This window comes from Stegostoma tigrinum, chromosome 30 (genome assembly GCF_030684315.1).
Source record: "Stegostoma tigrinum isolate sSteTig4 chromosome 30, sSteTig4.hap1, whole genome shotgun sequence".
NCBI lineage: Eukaryota > Metazoa > Chordata > Chondrichthyes > Orectolobiformes > Stegostomatidae > Stegostoma > Stegostoma tigrinum.
Genome location: NC_081383.1, coordinates 2,302,906 through 2,330,848, shown reverse-complemented (window position 1 = coordinate 2,330,848; position 27,943 = coordinate 2,302,906). Strand labels below are relative to the sequence as shown.

At 42.4% G+C, this 27,943-nt stretch overlaps 1 protein-coding gene across 1 annotated transcript; it reads right to left on the bottom strand.

The window, feature by feature from the left end:
* Positions 1-144: 144 nt before the first annotated feature.
* sugp1 (SURP and G patch domain containing 1) lies at positions 145-27,881 on the bottom strand. Its single transcript, XM_048559882.2, has 14 exons — positions 27,767-27,881; positions 25,011-25,212; positions 24,360-24,454; positions 21,526-21,768; positions 18,549-18,672; positions 18,114-18,268; positions 14,018-14,141; positions 9,599-9,930; positions 8,418-8,524; positions 6,751-6,928; positions 5,619-5,725; positions 3,369-3,514; positions 1,581-1,710; positions 145-821 (listed from the first exon to the last, which is right to left on the bottom strand). Exons 1-14 carry the CDS (start codon positions 27,786-27,788, stop codon positions 795-797), a joined length of 1,992 nt encoding a protein of 663 aa, XP_048415839.1. The 5' UTR covers positions 27,789-27,881; the 3' UTR covers positions 145-794.
* Positions 27,882-27,943: the final 62 nt, after the last annotated feature.

Here is a 27,943-nt window from a genome sequence, read left to right as displayed (position 1 = left end):
CTTCTGCATTGCTCTACTGCTCTCACAGAAATGAGCTAACCCAACATGGTCCAAGAATTCAATGTGGGACTTGTTCACATGTAAGACTTAGTTACATCACATCCATGAGAGAAAATGTTTTAAAAAAGCAGGACTCCCGTTTAGAATGATAAAATTTATTCCAGCACAAACATGCAGCAGTTCTATATTTTGCAAGAAAATGCTTGCCAGACCTTCTAGAGAGTAAAAAGTTACTGAGCAACTATCAGAGATGTCCAAAATGGTTGAGATTTCTCCTGCTGCATGTTGAAGACTCAGTAATACTTCCTCAGGTTTCTCTTGGTGTTTAAAGCATCCATATGGATAAGGAAACAATTCTTCCCTCATCCACAGGAGCATAGTGAGATGCACTGCAGTCTTCTTTTGCACCTGAATCTCCACAGGCAGGATATATGTAAGCGATGGTTCGACTGTCCTCACCAATGATCCTGAACACCCCATTGTTATCAACTTTACGGCTTACAGGGTGATTCATATAATTGCCATTGTGTTGAGACCTGAAGAAGCTTTTCTCTTTCTTTTCCTGTAAGAGGAGGAAAAGGGCTGCTTTGAATATGGAAAGGAAACTGGGAGGAATGTGGCCCAACAGTGGTTCAGAAGATTTCAACACCATTTTTAAGAGAAATCCAACTCTTGAGTTCATCTCTTGCAAGCATGGTCATCTGAACACTGTGCCATTGAAGAACCAAACTAAACATCACAGCAAAGAACTGAACTGGAAACCCTCCTTGTGGCTGCATGTGGAAATGCAGGAGTCAGTAATAAGGCCTCCTTGGGTTGTTCTGAAACAAGAAATACATGTTACTTCATAAAGAAATATCTGACGGCACAGGAGTAAATGGCACAGAAAAACCTAGCCGATACATCAGGACACACTGCAGATCACACCCACTCACCTCAGCCTTTTTCACAATAACACACCACCCACAGAGTTGTACAGCCGCCAAGATAAAGCAGAAGTTTAAAATGGTGAAAACCCCAGGGATAACAAGGGAAAAGAAGAACTCCGGAAAAAGCTCAATAATCAGTGTTGATGGGAAAGTCACGCCCAGACAAATGCAGGCCAATTGTCAAACAGACCCAATAACCATCCCAACAATCACCCATGCACAATGGTGAAAGTCAGAATGTGAGGTTCACTGCTTCAATTCACAACAATGCCTTCTGTGGTTTTCCCAAAGGTATAGACAATAGCAGCAAGACAGCAGGGACTCCATTTCCTGGGCAGAATAATACAGCATAAGGCAGCATTTTGTCCCACTGTTCAATCCAGTTAGTAACACAGTAATAATAGGACATTTGGCCTTAAGCCTGTACTATTATTCAATCAGGCCATTCAGTCCCTCAGATGTGTTCCATTAACCAACAGATACAGTATATTTTATTCACAAATTTAAATTCCAAAATACAGAGATCAATGTCTTAATGCAGAAGTAGTTCTCAGATGATCTAAATAAATTCCATAGAATAGAAACACACACCAAGAGTGGCTCAAGGCTTTTGTCCTTTCTCCACCCTGTCTGCATCTCGTGATCACCTACCAGTGGGTTGGGTCTGAATCTATAGGCCAGCATCATCCGCTTACGGAATGCCTCATACTCGTCATCATCCTTATTGAGCTCTGCAGGCCGATCAATACCAAACCCAGCTCCATCGACTGCCGTGGTGCCTCTGTATGGGCAAAAGGTGAGGGGCATAAGTCATGTAAAGAGACTACAGGAGCTGCGGTTCATCTTCTTAGAAAAGAGACAGTTAAAGAAAGATTTAGTACCAAAATTACGAGGGAGTTTAAACAGATAAACTCAAGAGAGATAGTTTCCAGTGGCAGGAATGTCAGTAACCAGAGGGGACAAATTTAAGATGATTGTAACAGAATCTGAGGAAGGAGGGAAATGTTTGTTTTTATTTTTAAATACACAAGTCATTCACGTCTGGAATTAGTTTGCAATTCAAAAAGAACGGGAACGTGGAAGTTTGGCAAACATGGGTGTCCCTGGCTGATCCATTCCTACAAGGATGGACCTTGGCTGTGGGATGAGAATTGAGCTCGGGCAATAATCTGCTGCAGCGTGATTTTCCACTCCAGTCTGGTGCCCATCACATCACTGCCACTAGCTGCAGAAGGTTTGATTTGGAAAATTAAAATGAGAATGGGGATTAAAATGACCATTACACTGGGTACAGATATCTGAGCAGTGACATCAGGCTAGCTCTCTCCCGTAACATACTCTCACCCCAATTAAAAACATGACAAAGCCTAACTGTAGGGCAAACTACTAAAACCTGCACTTAACCAAGTTAACGTCTCAAAGAAAAAGGGATAATCAACAAAAATAATCTTAAAACCAAACCTACAAGTCAAAGTGAAATTTAAAAAAGATAGGGAAATCCAAACAGAAATTCACTGTGGTTCTGTCACATGTGAAAACATTCAATCAACCTTTAAATTCCACAACTGGGATTTTCCATCCAGTGCAAAAATGGCAATCTGTGGTACTGGTGAAGACAATTCCCACACATTTAGCAGTTATCGGAGCATTAACTAACCTTCAAAACCTGCAGTGGTGGAATCAAACTTTCTGTTCCAACACATGCTGGATCTGTAGCTTTAGGGACTCTTTAAGTGTTGAATAAAACTAAGACATTAGCTTCCCTGACTCTTCATCTCAAGCTACCCCTCAAATGTGGGGTTGAGAATCACCACTAACAGCTACACAAATCGTGAAGGCCAGGTTGATGAGTAGGTAAGTGACTTCTTCTTATTCACTTGTGGGACATGGGCATCACTGTCTGGCCAGCATTTATTGCCCATCCCTAGTTGCCCTTGACACCTTGGTGGTAAGCTGCCTTTCTGAACTTCTGCAGTCTCATGTTGCAGGTTGACCCACATTGCTATTAGGGAGGGAACAAATCATTTTTTTTACCAACTCCCATTATTGAGGAGCTTTGTGTTGGCATTTTAGGCATGCAAAGTTGGAAAAGGAGAATTGGAGATTGTTTGAAACGAGGGACATCACAGTCAGTTGATCCTTACCATCCAAATGGAAATGCACCAAGATTGTAGGCTAGATACACCCCAGCAGCTGGGGAACCAGAAACCCAGTAAAAATCAGTCTTTTTGCACAAAGGAGTGGGAGGGATGAAACATCTACCCACATTCTTCTCCTTCAAAAAAAATTTACTTCAGTGGCACTTTTGAAGTACAAAGATGATGAGGAATGCTCTTCACAGAATGGGTGCAGGCTTCTTAAAGTTCTCTGCCTTTTCTCCAGTTTAGGCAAAAGTATGTGGATTTATTTCATATACCAAGCCTTGGTCTATTTCTGTACCTGGGAACAGGAGCTTTGATGCCTTGACCCTCTGAGCCGAGTCCTTCACCTTCTTTCCAGCCCATTTTCATTAGCATCTGGTAACCAATGTTCTCTACTGTAATTTTGAAATCCTTGTAATCAGAGTAATCAGGCTCTCTTCCTTCCTGTAAGAGAGAGTTGAGAGTGCGAAAACATTCAGACACGGTACTGATGAGCATAGAAGTATGCATGTATTTATATATATTTCATCCTGGTGCTACATGACTCTCATCCGTTGCTGGTTCAGCAACCCAACACTTTTAAAATTTATTTTCCTAAGTTTTCAAAACTCCCCATCCGCTCACTGTCACTATAATCTACTCCAGCCCTCTCCAAGATCTCAGCGCTGTCAGTCCTAGGCCAGTGCAATGATTTGCATCAGTCCATAATTCTCTGCAATGTATGAGGTTGTTGACTTGCTTGCCGAGCTGGCTTGTTCTCATTTCAGATGTTTCGTCACCATGCTAGGTGACATCATCGGTGCTGTCTCCTTGAAGCGATGTTATCTACCCCACTTGGAATTTATACTGTCTGGTCCATTATGACAAGTAGTGTCAATCCTGGTTTTGACCTGTATGGGTTTGTCTTTGGGGTCCAATTCTATATGTTTGTTGATGCATTGTGGGTGGAGAACCATGCCTCCCAGGAATTCCCGTGTGTCTAGGGCTACTACGGTTTCCTTGTCCCAGTTAAACTGATGGCCTTCATCATCTGAACATCAACTAGCAGCAAAACATGACAAACTCTCCTTAATACTAGTACACTCAGACAATGAAGGCCGAAAGACCTTTTTCTATAATGTAGACCTCTGATTCTATGCACAGCTTGGAGGAAACAATAATTGGCAGTGGATCTTTAGAAATCAGCCTTGGAGCACTGGAATTCCCTCCATAAATCTCTCCATTACTCACTCTCTCTCCTCTTCCTAAGTTTTTTTAAAAAACACCAAAATCTTTGACCAAGCTTTTTACTCAATTGTCCTGATTACATCTGTCGGTGACTCAGTGTTGGATGTTGTTTGATGACATTCCCATGAAACACTTTGGGATGTTTCCACCATCTTAAAAAGGAAATACAGAAATGTAAATAGCTGTTGTTTTAAACTTTATTATGGATCATAAAATGGTGGTACTTCACATGGAACACCATAGATGCAAAATCTGTGACTTTCTGACATGCACTGGCTACCGTTGAGGTACTACTGGTGGTGCAGGACCTCATAAAGCCTATTTTTACAATTACTTACTTGGGTCCAATCCTACGGACACACTCTGAGATAGAAGCCTGGGTCCTTAATTAGGGATAGCTTGGGTGAACTAAGGTGAGCCATAGTCATTTAGTCATACAGCATGGAAACAGACCCTGTGGCCTAACTAGTCCACCCTGACCATGTTCCCAAACTAAACTAGTCTTACCTGTCTGCAGCTTGCCCACGTCCCTACAAACCTTTCTTTCTCATATACTTACCCTAATATCTTTTAAACGTTGTAATTGTGCCTGCATCCACCACTTTCCCTGGCAGCTCATTTCAGATACAAATCACTGTAATAAAATGGCCCTTCATCCATTTTTAAACCTTTTCCTCTCAATGCCCCAACCTAGGGAAAAGACCCATGCTATTCACCTTATCTACATCCCTCGTGATCTTACAGACCTCAATCTCCTGTGAAAAAAGTGCCAGCCTATCCAGCCTACTTATAATTCAAACCCTCCACTCCCAGTAACATCGTGGAATTGGAAAAATTGCAAGCAACGGACCCTGTCTTGTTTACTGAGTGCAGCATTAAATGAGCTGGCAAGTCTCTGTCCAAATATAGTGGATTACAAACTGACAGCATACTCCAATTCCTAATCTGCGTTGTAGAGGAAGCTTAACTCTTCATCTAAATCCATGCTACTCCTGTCCTGGCAGCTTTCCATCCAGTTTAGAAGTGCAGAGAGAGCTTTACTCTGTATCTAACCCTGCACTGTACCTGCCTTAGCAGTGATTGATATGGGCAGTGTAAAGGAGATCTCACTCTCCATCTAACCCCATGCTCTACCTGCCCTGGGAGTGTTTCATAAGGACAGTGTCAAGGGACCTTTACTTTCAGTGAAAAGAGTAGAGGAGAGTTTTACTCTGTATCTAACCCTATGTTGTACCTGCCCTGACAAACATACAAAAGAGTTACGCAAAGTAGCAACAGCCACATTACACTCTTTGTAGTAATTCTGGATAAGTTAACTTACCTTCAGAGCTTTGAATGTCTCCATGAATTTGTCCAGTTCATCAGGGGGTAGAAAATCTCCAATGAAATGTTTACCGCGACCCATCTCAGTCAATTGTTCTGCCCATTCTATTAAAGATCATCAGAAATTGTAATAGAATACAAGAAAGAACTGTGTGAGTATATTATTAGTGGTGCGCGCTTCCTAGTATCAGGGACATGACTTTAGAAGTGGGAATTGTCCTCTTGGCCCCTTAAGCATGTTCTAACTTTTAGTACAATTAAATGTGATCTTCTCCCTCAATGTCCACCTTCCTGTGTTGTCCCTCTACTCTTCAATAACATCCAAAAATCCATCAATCCCTGGATTGAATGTACTCAACAATAGAGTTCACAGCTTGCTGGAATACTGAATTTTGAAGATTAGCAGAGTTGTTAGGAGGCCAATTGGCCCAATATATCAGCACTATATCTCTGATCATTTTAACTTAGCGCCAATCTGAAGAAGTCATGTTAAAACTTTAACTCTTTTTGTCTTCACCGATGCTGTCAGACCCACTGAGTTTCTTCAGTATTTTCCGAATTTATGCCAATCTCCTGCCTTTTCCCTGTAACTTTGCACATGGTATCTTTTAAATCAGCCAATGCCCTCTTGAATGCCTGAACTGAAATTGTCTCCGTCACACTTCCAAGCAGTATATCGTCACATAGCTTTCAGCAAAAATGTTCACATTTTAATTCTAAATGGTCAACCCCATTCTGATTCAGTGACCTCTAAATTTGTCAACTGGGGAAACAGTCAGCGTTGACCTGGTCAACTCCTTAAGATATGCCACAGAACATGACCAGGGGTTCTAAAACGAGGAGGCATTTAGCCCCATTTCAGTTTTTAACCATTTTCCTCAGTGTAGTACTATCAAGGTCCTGAAGGTGCACTGATGACCTCAGGATGTCCCTGTGCACTGCAAGCCAATAAAACCCATTTGAGGGTTTCAGGTAAGCACAGACCACCAGAAGACGTTAAGGACATCTTGACATCACCCACAGTAGATGCCAGCTTGCTTATTAATCATTTACAAGCTCCTTAAACTAGATCTACACCACATTCCCCTGACACTGTTGACCTCTGCAGAATGCTGCCACCCCACATTTACCTCTAGTCTTCTCCATCTCCATATGTCGCAGACGATGTTCCCATGTACCAGCATCACCGTCAATCTCTTCATCACTGTCATATTCATGCCTGTGATCCTGAATGGCTTTCTCCCACATCATCTGCATCTCCTGCATGGCTTGCTTGTGCTTCATGATCATGTCATACATTTGCTGCATCTGCAAACAAGCCAGAGCTTACCTCAGATATTCTGCCAAATACCTCCAGAGTATTTCATCTCCTCACACCTTTCTTAGAATCCCACCTCCTCCTTCACCTTCCCATCTCACCTCTGGGAAGTTTCAACTCCGTCTTGCATTCTATAATGCATACAACGCTTTACACTGCCTTTTGATTGCTCTAAAACAATACTATTACTACCCCCTCACACTCACATATTGCAAAGCCTAATCTACACAAGCACACCCTGTCCAATCAGCCTTTAATGGTAATGTCTTTCTCTATAATGCTGCCTAGTTCTTCTCAGTTAATGACCCTATACAGCTGCGTCTTGCACTGTAAAACAACCCTTCCCAATTCCTCTTCCACGCTCTCTCAACTCCACAGGACAGTCTCCCTATTCTGTTGATATTGCTGTACACTCCCGCAGTGGCCCTCTAAGTGATTGTCCATTTTTCCCTTTTTTCTTTCATGATTACTGGTGCGGCCAGTATTTGTTGCCTATCCCTTAAATGGAGTGCCTTGCTAGGCCACTTCAAAGGGCAGACTGGAGTCAATCACATTGATGTGAATCAAGAGTGAAGACCAGGCTGGGTAAGAACATCAGATCTTCTCCAGAGGTCATCAGTTTGGATTTTCCAGAAATCAACAATTGTTGTGATGTCACTGTTACAGAGATTGGTTTTATATTCCAAAATCAACCAGTGAATTTAAATTCCACCAGATACTATGGTGTGTTTTGACCCCACATGTCAAACCATTAATCTGGGCCTCTGGATTACTATCCTAATATTACTACACCACCACCATATTCCCTACTCCTTTACAAAGCTTGATTCTCCTCCCGTCGTATGGTTCAGTGTTGAATTGACCCCCATCTTTGCTGCTCCTAAATCTCACAGCATCAGCTGCTGTTTTCTCTCTCCCAACAAATTATCACTCACCAATAGCTGCATACCTTTGTTAACACTTTCTCGCACTAAGCTCACTGGCCTAAGAATGCTCCCTCTCTCTCTGGATCTCTAAGTATTGTAAGTCACAGTCCCTATTGAAGTTATTTTTCTAATCTTACATTAAATCAGCAGCTTCACAATGGTAATTAGGGGATGGATAATAAAATACTTGCATTGCCAGTGATACATTTAATGACTAAACTTTCAAAAAGCTTTACTTTTCAACCAGTTTGAGAAGTTACTGTGAAAAGGGTGCATTTGGAAGAGCAGAATAATCTTTAGTTCTTCAAAGCACCAATAAAGTAGTGAGCTTAGTGCAAAAGTCAGTGTTCGAGTGTATGAGATTAATCAAAGGTGACTGCCTTTAGCTGGCAATGCTGCAGGTCAGAAGTAAAGCAGGACACAGCATTAAATGCCTAGAAACAGGCCGCCTCCAACCACTGCTGCTGCAGAAATGGTGGTGTCCTTCATCACTGCAGGGCTGCACTCCCCTTGGTCACACCCTGCCATTAAAGGTTGTCTTATTGGGATTTACCTCCTGCTGTTCCTTTAACTGTTTCTTCTGTGCATCACTGAGTTCGTTGACTCCCACCAATCCGACCGGCTTACCTTTCTGATAGCCAAGACCCTTCAAATCCTGAGCTGCAATCACACACACATACACACAAGAGACATTACTTTCGCAAGAGTTAACAGGGTAGCATTTACAATAAGGCCCCAGGAACCCATTTGTCCATTGGCTCCATTCACAAAGCACATAGCCCACATTGCAATTTCCCATCACTGTCCACTCCCTCTGTACAGAAACAGGGGGAATGTTCAGGAGCAGAGTAATCCCAGCTTCCATACAGTAAGTGAAATGGTTACATAATCATACAGTACAGATGGAGGCCATCAGCTCCTTGCGCCAGAGATTAGTCCCATTCTTCCTGCTCTTTGCTCACAATCCTGCAAACTTTTCCTCTTCACTTATTTACAGTTTGCTCATGTCTTTGGTCTCAATACCTTGCTGTGTGGGAGGGGAAATCATCAGTCCGGGAACGCTCTCACTGAGTGGGGCATCACTGCAGCAGGTCCATCCCCCAGATCAGCTCACTGAGTCGAAGTATTGCAAACTTTGAGCCCTGCTTCGAGCCATGATCTCTGATACAAATGTTAGTGACAGTCCATCAATTTAACCACACATCATGTGAGATATGGCTTGAATACAGAGTGCAAGAAAATGTACTTGCTACAAACCAATTTGGACTGGGTAGTGGGGGCTTCAGGCAACAGAGACACCCACTCAGGCTTCAAGAAGCCTAGAGTCAAAAAGGATGAGGTCCCTATAATCCAATGTGCAAAGCCAGCGATCAGCAACGAAGGCCATGTTCCTTTGTAGCTCAGCTGAACATAAAACGGACAGGAATTGTATCCTTGCTACAACAGCTGAAACACCACAACCAGTGATAAGAAACTTTTACATGAAATAAAAATCATTTAGCGCAACAAGCCTAATCCTTTCCTGACAATCTCAAATGCTCAGTCTCCCATAGCCCTCAAATATCTAACTTCTCCTTCTTAAAAACTCACTCCCTTTCCCCATGTACACATTTATACTGTCCATCCTCCTCGGCAACTTACCCTACCACTCCAGGTTGCACCTCCCTCCTGTGCTTATCCACAACATCCTATGCCACACGCCCCATAAGACATTACCTCATTTCCAAAACTTACTTGTTAAGCCGGGCACTTGCATTGAAAAAGCCAGTTCAGGAGGAGGAAGATCAATTTTATCGTCTTCTGGGCCCCAACGGCTCTTCTTTTTCTTTTTAAGTGAGGACGAGGAAGAGGAAGGGGAAGGCGGAGGTGCGGGCACAGGTGTAGGTTCCTGGGGAGAGTCACTAGAAACAGGCTCAGGAGAGCTCTTCCGTTTCTGTGGAGTGGATGAGGACATCGCCATTAAGCTGGCTTGGACGGCCTTCTGCGCGATGGTCTTCACTTTACAGAAAACTTCAACTGTGTCCCTGTAGTATCGATATGCATCGCTATTTTGATCATAGAGAAACCTACAGAGATGAAAAGGACTGTTCAATACTTCTGTGTTAGAGAACTGCATACTTAGATTCACAGTGTTTAACATTACAGAGGAATAAGATAGGTCAGTCCATTATGCAATTGCCTAATCTCAGAAAGAACCATCACTTAGTGCATATCATCCTTTCATATATTTACTGATGCCTGTTCCTGTGGTAAATACCATTATGGATTCTGCTTCCAATCCTGCTGATAGTAGGGCTACATATCCCAGGAATCCTCTACAGAAAAAAAAACTTCTCCTGAAGTCCCTGCTATTCTTGGTATTAACCACATTCGCAATGATTTTCTGAATCACTGGTCGGCAGCTTAATCAACACCAGTAATTTTGACTACTTCCATCAAGCCTGCACGCCTTGTCTGAAGTCCTGTCTATCATAATTAAACACCTCCCACATGCCGGGCACCCAGTTAAGATCCTTTGCCTCCTCACCCCATCATTTATAAAGCGAGATTTCCAAGCTGGTCATTAGAAACCTTCATTGTTACAGCGCCTTTAATCTAGGACAAACTTTTCTCCAAGCTATTACTGAAAGCTTCTGTTACCTGTTCATAAGAACCTCAGCACTAGGAACAAGAGTAAACAATTCAGCTCCTTGAGCCTGCTCCACCAAATAATACAATCGTGGCTGACCTCATCTCAGCCTAAACTCCACTTTCCTGCCCTCTCTCCATAATTCTTTAACCTATTACTGATTAAACATTCTCATCAAGTTTATTCAAATATCCCATCACTCTCTGCACTTTGAGGTAGTGAATTCCGTCTGTGTTTTAAAGCTGCCACCCCTTATCACAAAATTATGACTCTCATTTTAGTTTGCTCCACAAGGGGGAAACTACTTTGTCAATTTCCTATAGCATCTTATATTCTTTCAATTAAATCTCGTCTCATTCTCCTACACGCTAGTGAGTATAGGCATAAACTGCTAATTCTCTCTTCACATGGTAAACCTTTAATCTCTAGACTGAATCTTCTCATTTTTCTGCCCATTGCAATTACATCCCTCATTTGGTCTAACCGTATCACTACTCCAGATGTGGTCTCAACAATGTCTTGTACAATTGCAACATCACTTCATTACTTTTAGGCTCCATTCCTTTCGCAATAAATACCAAAATTCTACTGGCCTTCTTGTTACCTGCTGCAGCTGCAAACTAACTTTCTGTGATACATGTATGAAGACACCCAGATCACTCTGCACCAAAGCATTTTGAAGTTTCCTTCTATTTAGATAATAAGTTGCAGCTTCATATCAAGGACGTCAAACTCAGCAGCCCACTGCCCTCCAGTAGCATCTCCACCCTCCTGCAAGCATCCAACTCCACACCAGTTTAGTTTAAGCATCAGAGGTTGGATCTTAAGGCGTCTACGGGTTGGACAGCCTGCAACTGTGGGGTTACAGTCTCAGAATAAGGGATGATAATGGAGGTGCCAGTGTTGGACTGGGGTGGACAAACTCAGAAGTCACACTAAACCAGGTTATGGTCCAACAGGTTTATTTGAAATCACTCAAGCATTTAGAGCGCAGCCCCTTCATCAGGTGCACTGAGAAAGCAGACCACACAGACCCAAAGTTTATAGGCAGAGAGATCAAAAGATCATACAGTTGGTGTGAGTGGAGTGTCAGATGATAAGCCCCTGCAGGTGACCAAGAGTGTTAGACAGTGAGCAAAGTGTCAACAGCTCTATAACCAGCGAAGGATGACCTATAATCCGGTTGTGAGGCACAGAGATAATTATAAAATATTAAAAATAAGGTGGTGCTGGAGACAAACTAAATGACTGAAATTGCATGCCAAATTCAAAACTGTACAAACTAATTAAGGTAGAGAGAGATCACAGCAATTTATCAAGTGTCGTACAGACCAGCCACAGGGACCAGATTTGCACCCCAATAAGCAAACAGTTTCATACACAAATTTGAACAAAACCTCTTTGCTGTGCAGGATCTCCAATCAACACAATACACTAGATACAGTCACGATATTTTCTTCCTTTGGCAAGGAATCACTGAAACAACTTCATACTGATATCAACAAGTTTTACCCCACCATCAGACTTAACACGGACCACTCTTTAGAACCAGTCTCATTCTTGGACGCACGCATCTCCATTAAGGACGGACACCTCAGTACCTCATTCTACTGCAAGTCCACAGATATCCTCACGATGCTGCACTTCTCCAGCTTCCACCCTAAACATATTAAAACCACCATTCCCCAACGACAAACCTTGAGCATACACAGGAGGAGGAACACGACGGACACCTGAAGGTTTTGAAGGACACCTTCATAAGAACGGGATATGATGCTCTACTCATCAATCACCAGTTTCGACGTGCCAGAGCACAAACCACAACGACCTCCTCAGAAGACGGACACGAGATACAACCGATAGAGTACCCCAAAACGGAGAAACTACACAATGTTCTTTGCAGCCTTCAACATGTCATCGATGGTGATGAGCATCTCACCAAGATCTTCCCTGATGACTCCACTTCCTGCCTTCAAACAACTGCCAAACTTTAAACAGGCTATTATTCATAGCAAACTACCCAGCCTTTAGAACAATATCGGCCACAACACCACACAACCCAGTCATGGCAAGCTCTGTAAGACATGTCAGAGATCATAAACATGGATACCACTATTACAGATGGAAACACCACCCACCACGTACAGGGCAGATACTCATGTGACTCGGCCAATGTTGTCTCTCTCTCACTGCAGGCAAGAATGCCCGAGGCATGGTATATTGGAGAAACCATGCAGACGTTTCTACAATGGATGAATGGACACAGCACGACAATCACCAGATAAGAATGCTCGCTCTCAGTCGGGGAAGACTTTAGTGGTCAAGGGCATTCAGCCTTCTATCTTCGGGTAAATGTCCTCCAAGACAGACTACAACATACACAACAATGCACAATCGCTGAGCGGAGACTTATAGCCAAGTTCTGTACCCACGAAGACAGCCTCAACCGTGATCTTGGATTCATGTCTCGCTACAGGTGACCCCCACCACACTATTCTGTATCTGTAAATTCTTCCCTACTGTCCTATTTTGACAGTATTACCTTGATAAATTGTTATGATCTCTCTACCTTAATTAGTTTGTACAGTTTTTAAATTTGGCACGAAATTCTAATCATTTAGTTTGTCTCCAGCACACCTTATTTTTAATATTTTGTAAATATCTCTCTGCCTCACTTAATCGGATTATAGGTCATCCCTTTGCTAGCGATTAAACTGTTGACACTTTTACTTACCGTCTAACACTCTTGGTCATCTGCAGAGACTTATCATCTGACAATCCAGTCACACTAGTTGTATGATCATAGAATCCTGACAGTGTGGAAACAGGCCCTTCGGCCCAACAAGTCCACAGTGACCCTCAGAGCATCCCATCCAAATCCATCCCTCGCAAATCACTTAATCTACACATCCCTGTACACTACGGGCAATTTAGCATGGCCAATCCACCTAGCCTGCACATCTTTGGACTGAGGGGGGAAACCGGAGCACCCGGTTGCACCTGACAAAAAGGGGCAGCACTCTGAAAGCCTGTGACTTCAAATAAACCTGTTGGACTGTAACCTTATGTTATGTGACTTCTGACTTTGTTAGAATAAGGGTTCAGTCATTTAGGACCAAGAGGAGAAAACAACATTTTCTCCACTCAGCAGGTTGTGCAACTTCGAAATTCGCTACAGAGAAGGTGCTTTGTCATGGATTACAATCAGGACTGAGACTGATAAAGTTTGGGAAGTAAGAGAATTGACGGATATGGGGTTAGGGTAAGAAAGTGGAAGCAAGAGGTTAGATCAGCCAAGATGTCCCATGGTGAAGCAAGTTGTGATAGGGATGTCAGATTATTTATACCAGCCCTTATTCTTTAAGTATTTTATTGCAATGGTGACTAGCCTTTAGAAATATTCATTATTATGAAATTTTTTGGATAACCAAAGGCACGAGAACTATGATACAAATACAAGCTTTCTTTTTCTTTCAAAATAGCCACGAGTCATGAACCAGGCAGCATGATAAAACAATGCTCACCAGAAGGCCGGATTGTCTCGATTGTCCTGGATGGCCATCTCTTCCACATCTGGACCCCCGTCAGCCACAAACTTTGCCAGCTTCTCAATCACACTCCGAACCTCTGGGTCGTCTGGGGGTGAAACTTTAAGCAGGCTATCAGTACTTGAGTTCAACTCACACACCCAACAGTCAACAGCCAATCAAGGTCTACAAGTTAGGATAGGTAAGAGTAGGATACAGGGAAAGCATTGTTAAATCACACTCAAGTAGTTAAATGGAGACAGTGTCCCACACAACTGCATCTAGCTCTCAAACTAGAGTTTTAACTGGTCGTAGGACTGATCCCTTTGTAAACAGTTTACTTCATTGAGGGCACTATTTATGACATTTCCTCTCCTCCAATAGAATAGTGGTGATTGGCAACAGTCAGTAATAAATCCAATAGACATTCAGAAATCTCTTTGCCCAGTGAGGGGAATTTGCTACCACAAGGAATGGATGATGCAAGCATTCAAAAGTGAAGGCCACGGGGGAGAAAAGACTAGGATATGCTGACAAGGTGAGATGAAGAGTAAAGGCGGGAGTCAGGTGAAGAGCATAAACATGGTCATAGACTTTTGGGCTGATTGGCATGCTTTGCTTCTTAAATTTGATTAACAGAAGAAAATAACAAAAATGAGAACAGTGAGAAGAACTCAGAACCTCATCCCATTGATGGACCTGTCTTGTGTCCCTTTCAATCATCACCCATGACCCCATTACTAATTCAGAACAGTGCGTTATTGCCAGTGTCACATCTTCAAACTACATTAGCCTGTATCCAAATGTTATTAAGTGATCTTACAGACCATTTGACCCCTTGTGTCAGTATCAGCTCTCCAAATAAGCATCTCACTTAGTGCCATTCTCCATGTAATCCTGCATTTTAATCCTTTTCAAATAACCATTTAATTTCTTTTGGAAGTGTCAGCTGAACTTACTCTAGCACACTCAAGATAGTGCTTTCCAGATCATAAACATTTAGTACATTAAAAGTTTTTCCTCACATAATTTTTGCTTCTTATACTAATTAATTTAAACGTGTATCCTGTTCTTGATCTTTTCACAATTGATGACACTTTCTCACTTAATCTGAATAAACCTCTCATGATTTTGAATAAGTCAATCAGATCTTCTCCCCTCCTGCCCTTCTCCAAGGCAAACAGGCCCAATTTCTCCAATTTAGCTTCATGACTGAAATTTTTCAATCCTGGAACTAATCTGCACTTTCTCCAATCTGACTGGAAAACTTTTGTTCAAGTTGCAGTTACTTAATCAGGCCACAATAAAGAACAACTGGTTTTTCCGCTTTTGTGGAAATACTTGTGGTTTCTTTATTTAGATGGTTGAACACATTTTCTAATCAAGGTCTTCAAAACAATACAGGCATTGGTCGCAATAGATGCAGATAAACTATTTCCTCTGATAGGGAATCTAGAAAATTGGATCATAATCTCTGAAAATTAGGCTTTTCCATTTCTGTTTAAAGTGGGGTTTCTCTAACAGTATCTTGGTACTAACAGACTAGGACCTTCAATAAAAACCTTCAGAAAGATAGAACAGAATCTTTTATGGTGATAGGAGGAGTTTAAAAAAGCACTGGAGATCTTTGCCTTTAGAAATAGATGCGTGGAAAATTGATGGGCCAAATAGCATCCTCTATAATTCTACAGAACACAAAAACAAGGAAGTTATTTTAATTATTTTATAACAGGTTATGCCTCAATTAAGAATACTGTATGCAACCCTGGCCACCACACCAGATGATCATAGTCAAAGCTTTGGAGAGGATGCGGATGAATTTTGGTAGAACATGGAGGATGGACTGTATTTGAGTGGAGGAGCTGGGTTGCTCTCCAGAGGGTGGCGGGGGAGAATTATTAGATGTTTTCAAAATGGTGAGAGGTTTTGAAAGAACATAGAACATAGAACAATACAGCGCAGAACAGGCCCTTCGGCCCTCGATGTTACGCCGACCTGTGAACTAGTCTAAGCCCCTCCCCCTACACTATCCCATCATTATCCATATGCTTATCCAAGGACTTTGTCACTAATGTGGCTGAGTTCACTACATTGTCCGGCAGGGCGTTCCATGCCCTTACCACTCTCTGAGTAAAGAACCTGCCTCTGACATCTGTCTTAAATCTATCACCCCTCAATTTGTAGCTATGCCCCCTCGTACAAGCTGACATCATCATCCTCGGAAAAAGACTCTCACTGTCCACCCTATCTATTCCTCTGATCATCTTGTATGTCTCTATTAAATCCACTCTTAGCCTCCTTCTCTCCAATGAGAACAGACCCAAATCCCTCAGCCTTTTCTTCATAGGGCCTGCGCTCCAGACCAGGCAACATCCTGGTAAATCTCCTCTGCTTCCACATCCTTCCTGTAATGGGGCAACCAGAACTGCACACAATATTCCAAACGAGGCCGCACTAGCATTTTGTACAGTTGCAGTTTGACATCATGGCTGCGGAACTAAATCCCTCTACCAATAAAACCTAACACACCATAAGCCTTCTTAACAGCACTATCAACCTGGGTGGCAACTTTCAGGGATCTATGTACATGGACACCAAGATCCCTCTGCACATCCACACTACCAAGAATCTTTCCATTGACCCGATATTCTGCCTTCCTATTATTCCTCCCAAAGTGAATCACCTCACATTTATCCGTATTAAACTCCATTTGCCACCTTTCGGCCCAATTCTGCAGTTTATCCAAGTCTCCCTGCAACCTGCAACATTCTTGCACACTGTCCACCACTCCACCAACTTTAGTGTCAACTGGAATCTTACTAACCCATCCACCTATGCCTGCGTCCAAGTCATTTAAAAAAATGACAAACAGCAGCGTTCCCAAAACAGATCCTTGAGGCACACACTAGTGACCTGACTCCAGGCTGAATATTTTCCATCAACCACCACTCGTTGCCTTCTTACAGAAAACCAGTTTCTAATCCAAACTGCTAAATTTCCCTCAAACCCATGCCTCTGTATTTTCTCCAATAGCCTACCATGTGGAACCTTATCAAAGGCTTTACTGAAGTCCACGTACACCATGTCAACTGGCGTTCCCTCATCCACATGCTTGGTCACCTTCTCAAAAAAACTCAATGAGGTTTGTGAGACACGACCTGCCCTTGACGAATCCATGCTGACTATCTCTGAAATCTTCAATGTCAGTAGCCCAAGAACATATATTTAAGATAACTGGCGGGACAACCAGGGTCAACAAGAGGAACCGTTTTCCAGGAAATGCAGTGAGTTATGATCTGGAATGCACTGCCCGAAAGGTTACTAGAAATAGATTCAACAAGACTTGCACTGTATAGGTTTAGAGGGCTACAGAAAAAGTAGCAGAGAAAGTGGGATTAATTGGACACCCCTTTTAAAGAGTTGACAGAGACATGATTGGCCAAATAATCCTCCTGCATAATTCAATGCTCTGACACAGATTAAAGGCAAGAGGATGCATTGATCTGTTTTTTCCTGCACAGTTTACACTATCTTAGGTAGGAAGTTAGTTTAACCATTAAATTGATCAAAATAATAAATTTCAATTCATTGCCCATTTAAAGAGACACAGTGCATGTGTGAGAGCCTGAGAGAGAAGGTACAAGTGGCCAGGCAGGCAGCGAGGGAGGCACTATACTTCTTCATAGATCAATAACATTGTAACTGTGAAATAAAACAGGAATCTATCATTCTGAAATCAAATAGCCAATATCTGTCTGTAGGACTGGACAGATATAGGATATGCAGAGTTTCCCCTTACATTGCCACTAGGGATTCAGTCTCAGAAAATACATGTCGGTCAGCAGCGTACTGCACTGTCTCACAGCTCAGACTCTGTGGATTTTTTTTTGCCAAAGCTTTCTCATTAAGATGAAGAATTACTAAATGCTTTGGCCAGATTTCAATCCATGATCAAGAAATACACAGTCAATAATAAAACCCACTTGGAATGCTGAGTGTTGGCATCCACCCCACCATTTGAACCGTGTGCAATCTTGAAGCAGCATGTGAGAGTTAAATCTTAAAGACAGGCTGTCCCCATCCAATCCCCTACCTTTTGGCACTGACGAAGGGGTGATTGTGGTTGTGGTGGTGGAGGTCGCTACAGGTGCTCTGGGCACTGACAGTCCAGACTGCTTCTCTCGTTTGATTTCAGCCACCTTTTTCTTGTAATAAAGAAATGCTCGGCTGTTGCGATCGTACAAAAACCTACAAAAAGTACAGAAAATAATTCTCAGCCCCTTTCACCCGGTTAACAAGCTGTTTCAATCCCTGGGTATTGTATGGAAGCTAGGTTCCTTTGGAATGTTATCAATCCAGACTCACATCGTACCACAGCCATCAAATCAAATAAATTTGACCTGGTTTACATTTCCCAACCATATCTGTAACCACAGGCACCAGCATGTAGATGTAAATACTAACAATGACGTAGATGCCAGATGAATGATGTTAGCTCAAAAAAGAACATGAGATAGACAATACTCACGAGAAGGCAGGGTTATCCCTGTTGTTCTGAATGGCAAGCTTTTCAACCTCATGTCCCCCGTCCGCCACGTATTTTGCCAACTTCTCGGCGACACTTCGGACTTCGGGCTCCTCTGGGGGTGAAACTTTAAGCAGGCTATCAGTACTTGTGTTCAACTCACACACCCAATAGTCAACAGCCAAACAAGGTCTACTAACATAATTGGAGGAAGAGCAGGATACAGGGAAAGGATGGGTTAAATGAGGGACAAAGGCAATATTGAGAACATTTACGATGTAAAGCATTCCATGCAAACATTAGGCTTTATCAGTGAAAGAAGAATTCAAATTATTTTCTCCTCCATCCTTCCCATTTCACAGCAAAGGAATGCTCCGCCAATGACAGTGTGATCTGATAAAAATCAACGCCCCCTTTGGATTTTAGATATAGGCAGCTGACAGGTTTTGGAAGTGAACTGCAGGTTATGTGGTTCACAAACCTTAAAGAGGTTAGTGGGTGGAGGTGTTAGAAATAACCTTAGAAGAACTTCAACAAGAGAAAGAACTCATAGGAACATAGGATTTAGGACAGCTGTAGACCATTTAGACCTTTCAGCCTGCTCTCCCATTTGATAAGATCATGGCTGGTCTAGTTGCGGTTTCAGCTCCACTGTCCAGTTTGGTCCCCATAAATACAGACTCCCCGATTATGGAATGGATACAGGCTAACATATTCAACCTTCCTTCACAAACGAAGTTCTTCATCCCAAAAATGCTGCAGTCTCCTCTGTCAGTCATTAACCGTGACCAATATTAGGAAGAATGCACTTGGTTGTGATGGCTCTCATGTCCTGATACCCTACTGATACTCACTGGCCAGTACATACATGTGACATGACCGATGAACCAGAGAGCGTCTGCAGGACTGAATCCACAGCAAAAGTCTAGGGTAAGGACTGTGGAGCCAAAACAAACACTTCAGGTGTCATGCCTTGAATTTCTCCTGTTCTTGCCACCTGTCATTGGCACGTTGGAAGAATTAACAGGTCAATGCTGAACCTGTTTCGTCATGTTATAAACATATGCTCCCTGGCCATGGAGTTCTGAAGTCAGCACATCTGGGCCAGAGGCAGGGGCGTTACCCAATACGCCATAAGAACCACCCCTCCATCACCAGAAACCATCTGTCCTACATGGGGGCAGCAGTTCCCTTGGCAACGTTCCACTGGCAATGCGCTTCCTCAACTGGACAGTGATCAGGGCAGTCAACCCAAAATAATTCTGCCTTGGATTTCCATTGCTGCACGACTCTGATGAACATTTCCTAATACACTTTTGGCATTACACACACATAGCACCATTCACAACTTCAAGATTATCCCAAGCCATTTCCAGCTAACTGAAGAATTCTGAAGTGTGGTTACTGCTGTAATCTAGAAACAAGGCAGCTGTTTGGGACAAAGCAAGCTCCTATGGTCAGCAATATGATAATGAGATCATCTGCTTCAAAAGAAGTTGATTGAGATAAAAGTTTCAAGACAGTATCGAGAACTGATCCACACTTCTTTGCACAGTTAAACTTTAATCTGTAGGAATGATTCTTAGAATTCGGACCAGGGAATACATTTCACATGGAGGGGAGGAGTTTTTTCTCCCTGTATCAGTGGGTTGTATCGTAGATCATTGAATACATTGAAGGCAGTAGGAGATCAACTCCCTTGTCAGTCAAGATCCAAGATTATCGGTTTAGGACGGTTAGGATTGAGGTCTCAATCAGGTTAGCTGTGATGTTACTAAATGGCAGAGGATGTTGGGAGGCTGATTGGCCTACTAATGTTCCTAATTTGTACGAGAATATTAATCCTTTCATTTTGAACCAGTGGAAAATTAGCTTTTTAAAATGTTCATTCACAGATTGTGTACATCACTGCATTGGCCAGCATTTATTGCCCAGACGGGAGTGATGAATCAAACATATTGTTGTGGATCTGGAGTCAGATAATAGGTCATGGTAAGGTGGCAGTTTCCTTCCCCAAAGGACATTAGTGAACCAGATTTTTTTTTCTGACAATCAAAAATGCTTTTTGTTCCTTATTCATTATAATGGCTACAGGACGCTCATCTCTCCTTATTTATCTTGGCTTTAGCTATTTACCAGCTCTGAGCAGAAGATTGTGTGGGTCCCAGGTAAGTGAATCAAACTCAATCACTATGAAGTATTCAGTGTTGTACTGTGGGCCGTACTACTATTAGGTGTGCTGTTTTCTTGGTCAATACGTCTAAATGAACCTATATCTACTTCTGCTATCGCAAAAGATCTGGAGATGAAAAGAGAAGCTTCCCTAATGTCCTGGCCATTATTTATCACTCAACTGACACCCAAAGACAGATGATCTGGTTATCACATATCAATTTGAGAGAGCTCGCTGTGCACACATTATCTGCCACATTTCCTTCATTACAGTAATGACTATCCATTCCATTCCTTTATATGTACCAATTTCATTCACTCAAGAAATCCTGACTAATTTTCCACAGCAAATGGTGCCAATGACTAGGCAGCAATGACATAATCACTAACTTATTCCAAAGAAGAGTCTGCTCTTCTATCGCAATTCCCCCCACTTCAGGATTTTCTTAGGCTACTATGGAATGGTATTTTGAAACTCTCCCACTGCTTTTCCCAACTGACTGTTATTCCGTCAGTTAAATATTGCAGAAATGCAGTTAGTAATCTGGATAACACAGCATCCAATTTGTACGACAGGGTACTAGAGCAGAAAAACGTGAGCCATGGAAAAGGAGAGCGTACATCCATCAGACAGGATTCTGACTGACTCTTTCTGATTTAATGCAGAGAGCACTGAAGAATTGAATTGAGGGCAATTTACCACCTTCAGGTAAAATGGGACTAAACAAATGCCCCACCGACAAACTTCTCACCACAGCAACTGTTAAACATGTAGATTCAACATCAAAGATTAAGCAACGCAAGTTACCTTTCACTTCAGCCCACTGCTCGAGGTCCTCATCCTCCTCCTCTTCATCATCTGGCGATTGGAAGACACTGGGGCGGGCTGCGATTGGTGTCTGTTTGGCGTGGGTGTAGTTCTTCATCTGATTTAACGTGTTTCCCAAAGACGCTACTCCTAGACCGGGTCGCTTCCCAATCAGAATCTGCCTCTTCTGTACCTGGGTCCCTGAGGGGCTGATGGAGTTACTGCTGTTGCTTGTTGGTGTCCCTTCAGGGGGTGAAGAAAATTAAAGATCAGTGGGTTGAACATGGCTGTCAAAGACAAACAAAAGTCAATAGCACGTATCACGAAGTTACACTAAAGTCCCACTCAACACACACAACTCACCTCAACCCCTCTGTTCAAGTTGTATGGTAGAGTTATTAATTGTTCTGAACGGCATGACATGATATTACTACAACTCATATCCTTCACTGATCTTCTACAGTTTTTGACTGGCACTAGGAGTGAAGAGTGAGTGCAGTCATCAAACAAATCTGTTAGCGGGGTGGACATATGATACCCAAAGGAAGGAAGTATGTTTGAGAGAAACAGTGAAACAAAGCTTCTGTTTTGCAATTTTCAACTGAGTCTCAGCTGCCTGGCTTTTATTTTGGAGGAGTGTGCACGGAAGAGACTGAGAGTGAATTCCGGCTTTTTGTTACATTTTTGTGAAAAGGTCTTCCTGACATTACCCCTGCACATCCTGCCTCAAACTTGAAGTTTGGCACCCACTATTCTGGACTCCCTGCCATCAGAGGAATAGTTTCTCTCTCACTCACTGAGCCATTGCTGTCACCATAATCATCTCAATTAATCATCCCCTTGATCCTGAATACTCAAGGGGATACTAGGTTTTGGGCATAACAGCATAATCATAAGATGACAACATATTATAGACAAATTCCATTGTAATTGGAGGCAGAGGAATTACTTGAATACAAACTAAAGGACTCTGACACATCAATGGGCTGAACGTTTCCTATTCTGTTATATCCTGGTTTTCTGGTCATCTCATCTGAAGTCACTGAATCATGGGGAGCATTTTTAAAATATCAGCTGCTCTCCATGGCATTTTGGGATTGTCGAATGAAGACAGACTGAGAACACTAGACCTGTATTTCTACAGTTTCAAGAAGTGAGACTAAATAACAATAAACTTACAAATTCTATAGGGTGACGTAGACACAACCTCAAAAAAAAAGGGATAGGCTATTTATGACCGAGACGGTGAAGAATTTTCTCAGTGATAAATCATTGCATTTTTCTACCCTAAAGGACTACGAAAGCACAATCGTTGGCCACATTCAATTCTAGAGCCAAATAACATCAAGGATATGGGGATTGGGTGGGATTGATGATCAGGCATCATTTAAATAAATGTTGGGATATGCACAATGGGCTGAAAGGCCTACTCCTGCTTTTACGTTTTCAATAAACAATAGGTGTAGAAGTAGACCATTCATTACGATCATGGCTGATCATCCACAATCAGTATCCTGTTCCTGCCTTATCCCCATAACCCTTGATTCCACTATCTGTAAAAGCTCTATCCATCTCTTTCTTGAAAGTATCCAGAGACTTGGCCTCCACTGCTTTCTGGGGCAGAGCATTCCATATATCCACCACTGTCTGGGTGAAGACGTTTTTCCTCAACTCTGCTCTAAATGGCCTACCCCTTATTTTTAAACTGTGTCCTCTGGTTCTGGACTCACCCATCAGTGGAAACATGCTTGCTGCCTCCAGAGTGTCCAATCCCTGAATAATCTTTTACGTCTCAATCAGATCCCCTCTCATCCTTCTAAACTCAAGTGTATACAAGCCCAGTCGCTCCAATCTTTCAACATGTGATAGTCCCTCCATTCCGGGAATTAACATCATGAACCTACGCTGCGCTCCCTCAATAGCAAGAATGTCTTTCCTCAAATTTGGAGACCAAAACTGCACACAATACTCCAGGTGCGGTCTCACCAGGGCCCTGTACAGCTGCAGAAGGACGTCTTTGCTCCTGTACTCAATTCCTCTTGTTATGAAGGCCAGCATGCCATTAGCTTTCTTCACTACCTGCTGTACCTGCATGCTTGCTTTCATTGACTGATGTACAAGAACACCTAGATCTCATTGTACTTCCCCTTTATCTAACTTGACTCCATTGAGATAGTAATCTGCCTTCCTGTTCTTGCCACCAAAGTGGATAACCTCACATTTATCCACATTAAACGGCATCTGCCATGCATCCGTCTACTCACCTAGCCTGTCCAAGTCACCCTGTATTCTCATAACATCCTCCTCACATTTCACACTGCCACCCAGCTTTGTGTCATTGGCAAATTTATTAATATTACTTTTAATGCCTTCATCTACATCATTAATGTTTATTGTAAACAGCTGCAGTCCTAGCACCAAACCTTGCAGTACCCCACTGGTCACTGCCTGCCATTCCGAAAGGGACCCGTTTATCACTACTCTTTGCTTCCTGTTAGCCAGCCAATTTTCAATCCAAGCCAGTATTTTGCCCCCAATACCATGTGCCCTAATTTTGCTCACTAATCTCCTATGTGGGTCTTTATCAAAGGCTTTCTGAAAGTCAAAGTGAACATGTAATAGCGTGAGCCTAAGTCAGCATTTGGAAAATGGATCAAGAAGGAAACCAGCGAAGGTCAAATATGCACATATATGTAGCAATCAGGAGCAGGCAGCATATCAGACCACAACCTAGGGCAGTGAGGCAAAGTGGAGTATTCGAACTGTTGGACTTTTGGAGGTCTGCTATGTAAATCATCTACAAGTAAGCCTGACAAGATCTGCATTCTCCTTACCTGTACTTGCCTTCTCCTTCTGCATCTTGAGGAACTGCTGCAGGAAGCTCCCATCATTGGCAAACTTGTTGGATGTATTCTTTTGGTCATCATCTCTGTAGAATAATTAGAATGATGGTGAATTCCAGCAAAATTTAGACCCAGCCACAATATTACCTCTGAATTCAAAGTCAACTTAACCTAGCAGAAAATTAATGGGAATTATGCCCATATGGGAGTAATATTAGCGTATCAAGGCTTATGTTGCATGTTAAATATAGGCCTTGGGTTCAAGCTGAATCCAGTCAATGAGTTGAAAGTGCTATCTTAGGGTACATCAAGGATCTTTTGCGAAATTAGTTTGGTCAGCCATGCTTGGTTTTTGTTGGAAATAGGAGAACAGTAACAAATGAAGACATTCAACATCTATTCAGCATTCAGATGGCCCCATACTGTACCTGTCCTGGGCATGTTTGAGGAAGACAATGTAGAGAGAGCTTTACAACGTATCTAACCCAATGCTATACACTATGTGATCATCAATTGATGCAAATATTAGGAAATCTAACAAGAAACGTGTTAATCCACAGTACTATTCTCCCTCACCATAATAAACTGACTAAAAGTGAAGCACTGGTTACACATCAATAAAGAGCAATAATCACCACATACTCAGCAGCATTCACTTGCAGCTTTGTGAAACTGTCCTTTTTAGCCTTTGCCATTTTGGCTTCAATTTCTTTTTTCTTCTGCGCTATCAGCTCTTCTTGTTTCATTAGATTCACATACAATTTATTGGGTCTGTTAGAAGAGCCTAGGCGCTCAAGACTGAAGGATCGCTCACTGCTGGACTTGGTGGCACCACCAGCCTTACCTACAAGAAAGAATTAAAAGATACAGTGTCAGTCAAGGAAACATCAGTATGAAGGGAAATGCAAAGCTTATCTTCAAGTATCTTTCCAAAAACACAAAATGTGCACTGAAATAACTGGACACACCTGTACCCTAAGTTGAAAGGACCATTGAAACTTTCCAAATACACAGAGGATCGTTCCCTATTATTCAAATCCCCAATGAATACAAATATATTAGTTTCTACTCCTAGGATTATCCCTTCATCCCAGGAATCCATCTTATTAACTTTCAGTGCTTCACCCTCCGTGGCAAGTCCAATGACTACATACACTCAGTTGGGTGCATATAAAACTGAGACCAAGGTGGTTTTGGGGCAATAGAGGAATCATGGGGTTTTGGGATAGGGTTGATGTAGAAAACAATTACTGAATGGCAGAGTTGGGTCAATGGGCTATGCAACTACTTCTGCTCCTATTTTTATCACCCAAACTGTTAATGCTATTTTAAGCAACATTCAAGGTCGCTGATTTGAAACATAAAAACATCCAAGAAATCTGGGACCATAAGGGAGAGGGGTGGGATCGATCATACGTTGATGCAGAGGGAATTTGCTTGGAAATAAAGTACTACTCACCAGTGGAGTAAATGGTGTTTATTCAATTTGGGAGGAGGCAGGTGGGTCAGCTTTGGATAGGTATGTGGTTTGGCTGAGGCGAGAATCAAATGAGATGGATAGAGCAAAGTTCATCAGTTTCTCACTGAAGAATGTGGATTCAGCACGCAACATAATGAACAGTTTTGCAATACAGACTGAATATTGGAACATGTTACTAGAACAATGAGACATCACAGTCCACCAGTACACTCCTACAGATACAACAATGTACTCTGTTAAAGGATAGGATGGTGACGGCGAGCACGAGGGGGCATAGCTTTAAATTGAGGGGTGAAAGATATAGGACAGATGTCAGAGGTAGTTACTTTACTCAGAGCGTAGTAAGGGAATGGAACACTTTGCCTGCAACGGTAGTAGATTCGCCAACTTTAGGTACATTTAAGTCGTCATTGGATAAGCATATGGACGTACATGGAATAGTGTAGGTTAGATGGGCTTGAGATCGGTATGACAGGTCGGCACAACATAGAGGGCCGAAGGGCCTGTACTGTGCTGTAATGTTCTATGTTCTGTGTTCTATGACACCTGCAGTCAACTTTTTACTGGTTTCTGAGAGTTACAAAAAAGTGACTTATACTCTTATGGATAATTACAAAACTATATAGGCATTATCTGGTAAGGCTTGAGGCTCCAGAACCGTCCAGATTAATGATATCCCTCTTCCACGTGGTCACAATTCAGAAAATACCCTTACCTTTGCCACTACATTAATAAACACCAGAATAAAATTAAGAAGAGCTGAAGCTACTTAACTGACTAGCCTGCAATTGTGAAAAACAAAGACAGGCCACTGATATTTCAAGCATGTAACTCTTCAATAGAACATTACATCAATAGAATCATTGTATCATTCTGTGCTGCAGCAAATACCACATCAGCAGCATTCATAACCCTGGGTAACATGTAAACAATAACAGAAGTATTCCAAAAATTCATAACATGTGCACAGCTGATATCCAAATCTGTAAATAACAGGATGTGGAAATTGATAAATTTTAAAAGTACCTTAGACAGCCCAGACCATGGCTGCATTTGGAGATACAAAAGCAAAGTGTTTGCCAGTCAAAATTGATTCTTTTTTAAGATTAAATAAACTGACAACTCCTAAAGCTTGAGCAAATTACAGCACAATGGCTCAGTGGTTAGCATGACTGACTCTCAGCACCAGGGATGTGGGTTCAATTCCAGCCTCAGGTGACTGTACGGAGTTTGCACATTCTCCCTGTGCCTCCACAGGTTTCCTCCCACAGTCCAAAGATGTGCAGATTACGTGGATTGGCCGTGCTAAATTGTGCATAGTGTGCCAGGATGTATAGGTTAGTTGGATTAGTCGTGGGAAATGCAGGGTTAAAGGGATAAGGTAGGTGGGTGAGTTTGGGTGTGTGATGCTCCTCAGGGAGTTGGTGTGGACTTGCTGGACCGAATGGCCTGTCACACTGGAAGGACTCGATAAGAAAAATTATAAGTGAAAAATCAGATGCCTCAAGAATTTTTTTTGGTTAACAAATGATAGCTTAACAACTCAAACAAGGAATAAGAGCCTCCGCCGGTGCTGCCACCACCACCATCAGACTGTAGTCTCCCATCAGCAACATGGCACATAGTAAAAACAGGGATTAATAAAAACTGAAGACTGTAAGTGGCAAGACGACATTCAGTCCGAGAAAACTTGAAAATACTCCCCCATAACGGCGGGCAATCTAAATTCCCAGCTCCGTGGGTGGAGTAGTACCCACCATCAACACAAAAATACGAGCTTTCTCCTTTGTTTATGCTTGATCCTGGAACAGAGAGCGATTTTGCTCCTTTGAGAGCATTTCCCTTAATTGTGAATCCCATCATCTCTGGTGGGGCAGTATTAATACCATCCCCCATCCCTCAATACCCTAAAACCTACCTGCATCTCCCTCCATCGCCATGGCTTCAATTCCTAATGCCGTCACTTCCGGATATGCGTCATAGCCGTCATATACGACAGGAAACTGTTCCTCGACGCGCGGAGACCTCTGGGGGTTGTAGTTTAACGTTCCGTTGGCCTCAATGGCAGGCGCCGATGAAAAACTACAAACCTGTT

Excerpts from the sequence above, each read along its gene's own strand:
- sugp1 (XM_048559882.2), bottom strand. The coding sequence starts at position 27,788 with ATGGCGATGGAGGGAGATGCAG. Across the intron at positions 3,515-5,618 it reads AGACATTCAAAGCTCTGAAG|GAAGGAAGAGAGCCTGATTA; the intron begins GTAAGTTAACTT and ends TCTCTCTTACAG. Across the intron at positions 1,711-3,368 it reads ATCAAAGCTCCTGTTCCCAG|AGGCACCACGGCAGTCGATG; the intron begins GTACAGAAATAG and ends TTGCCCATACAG.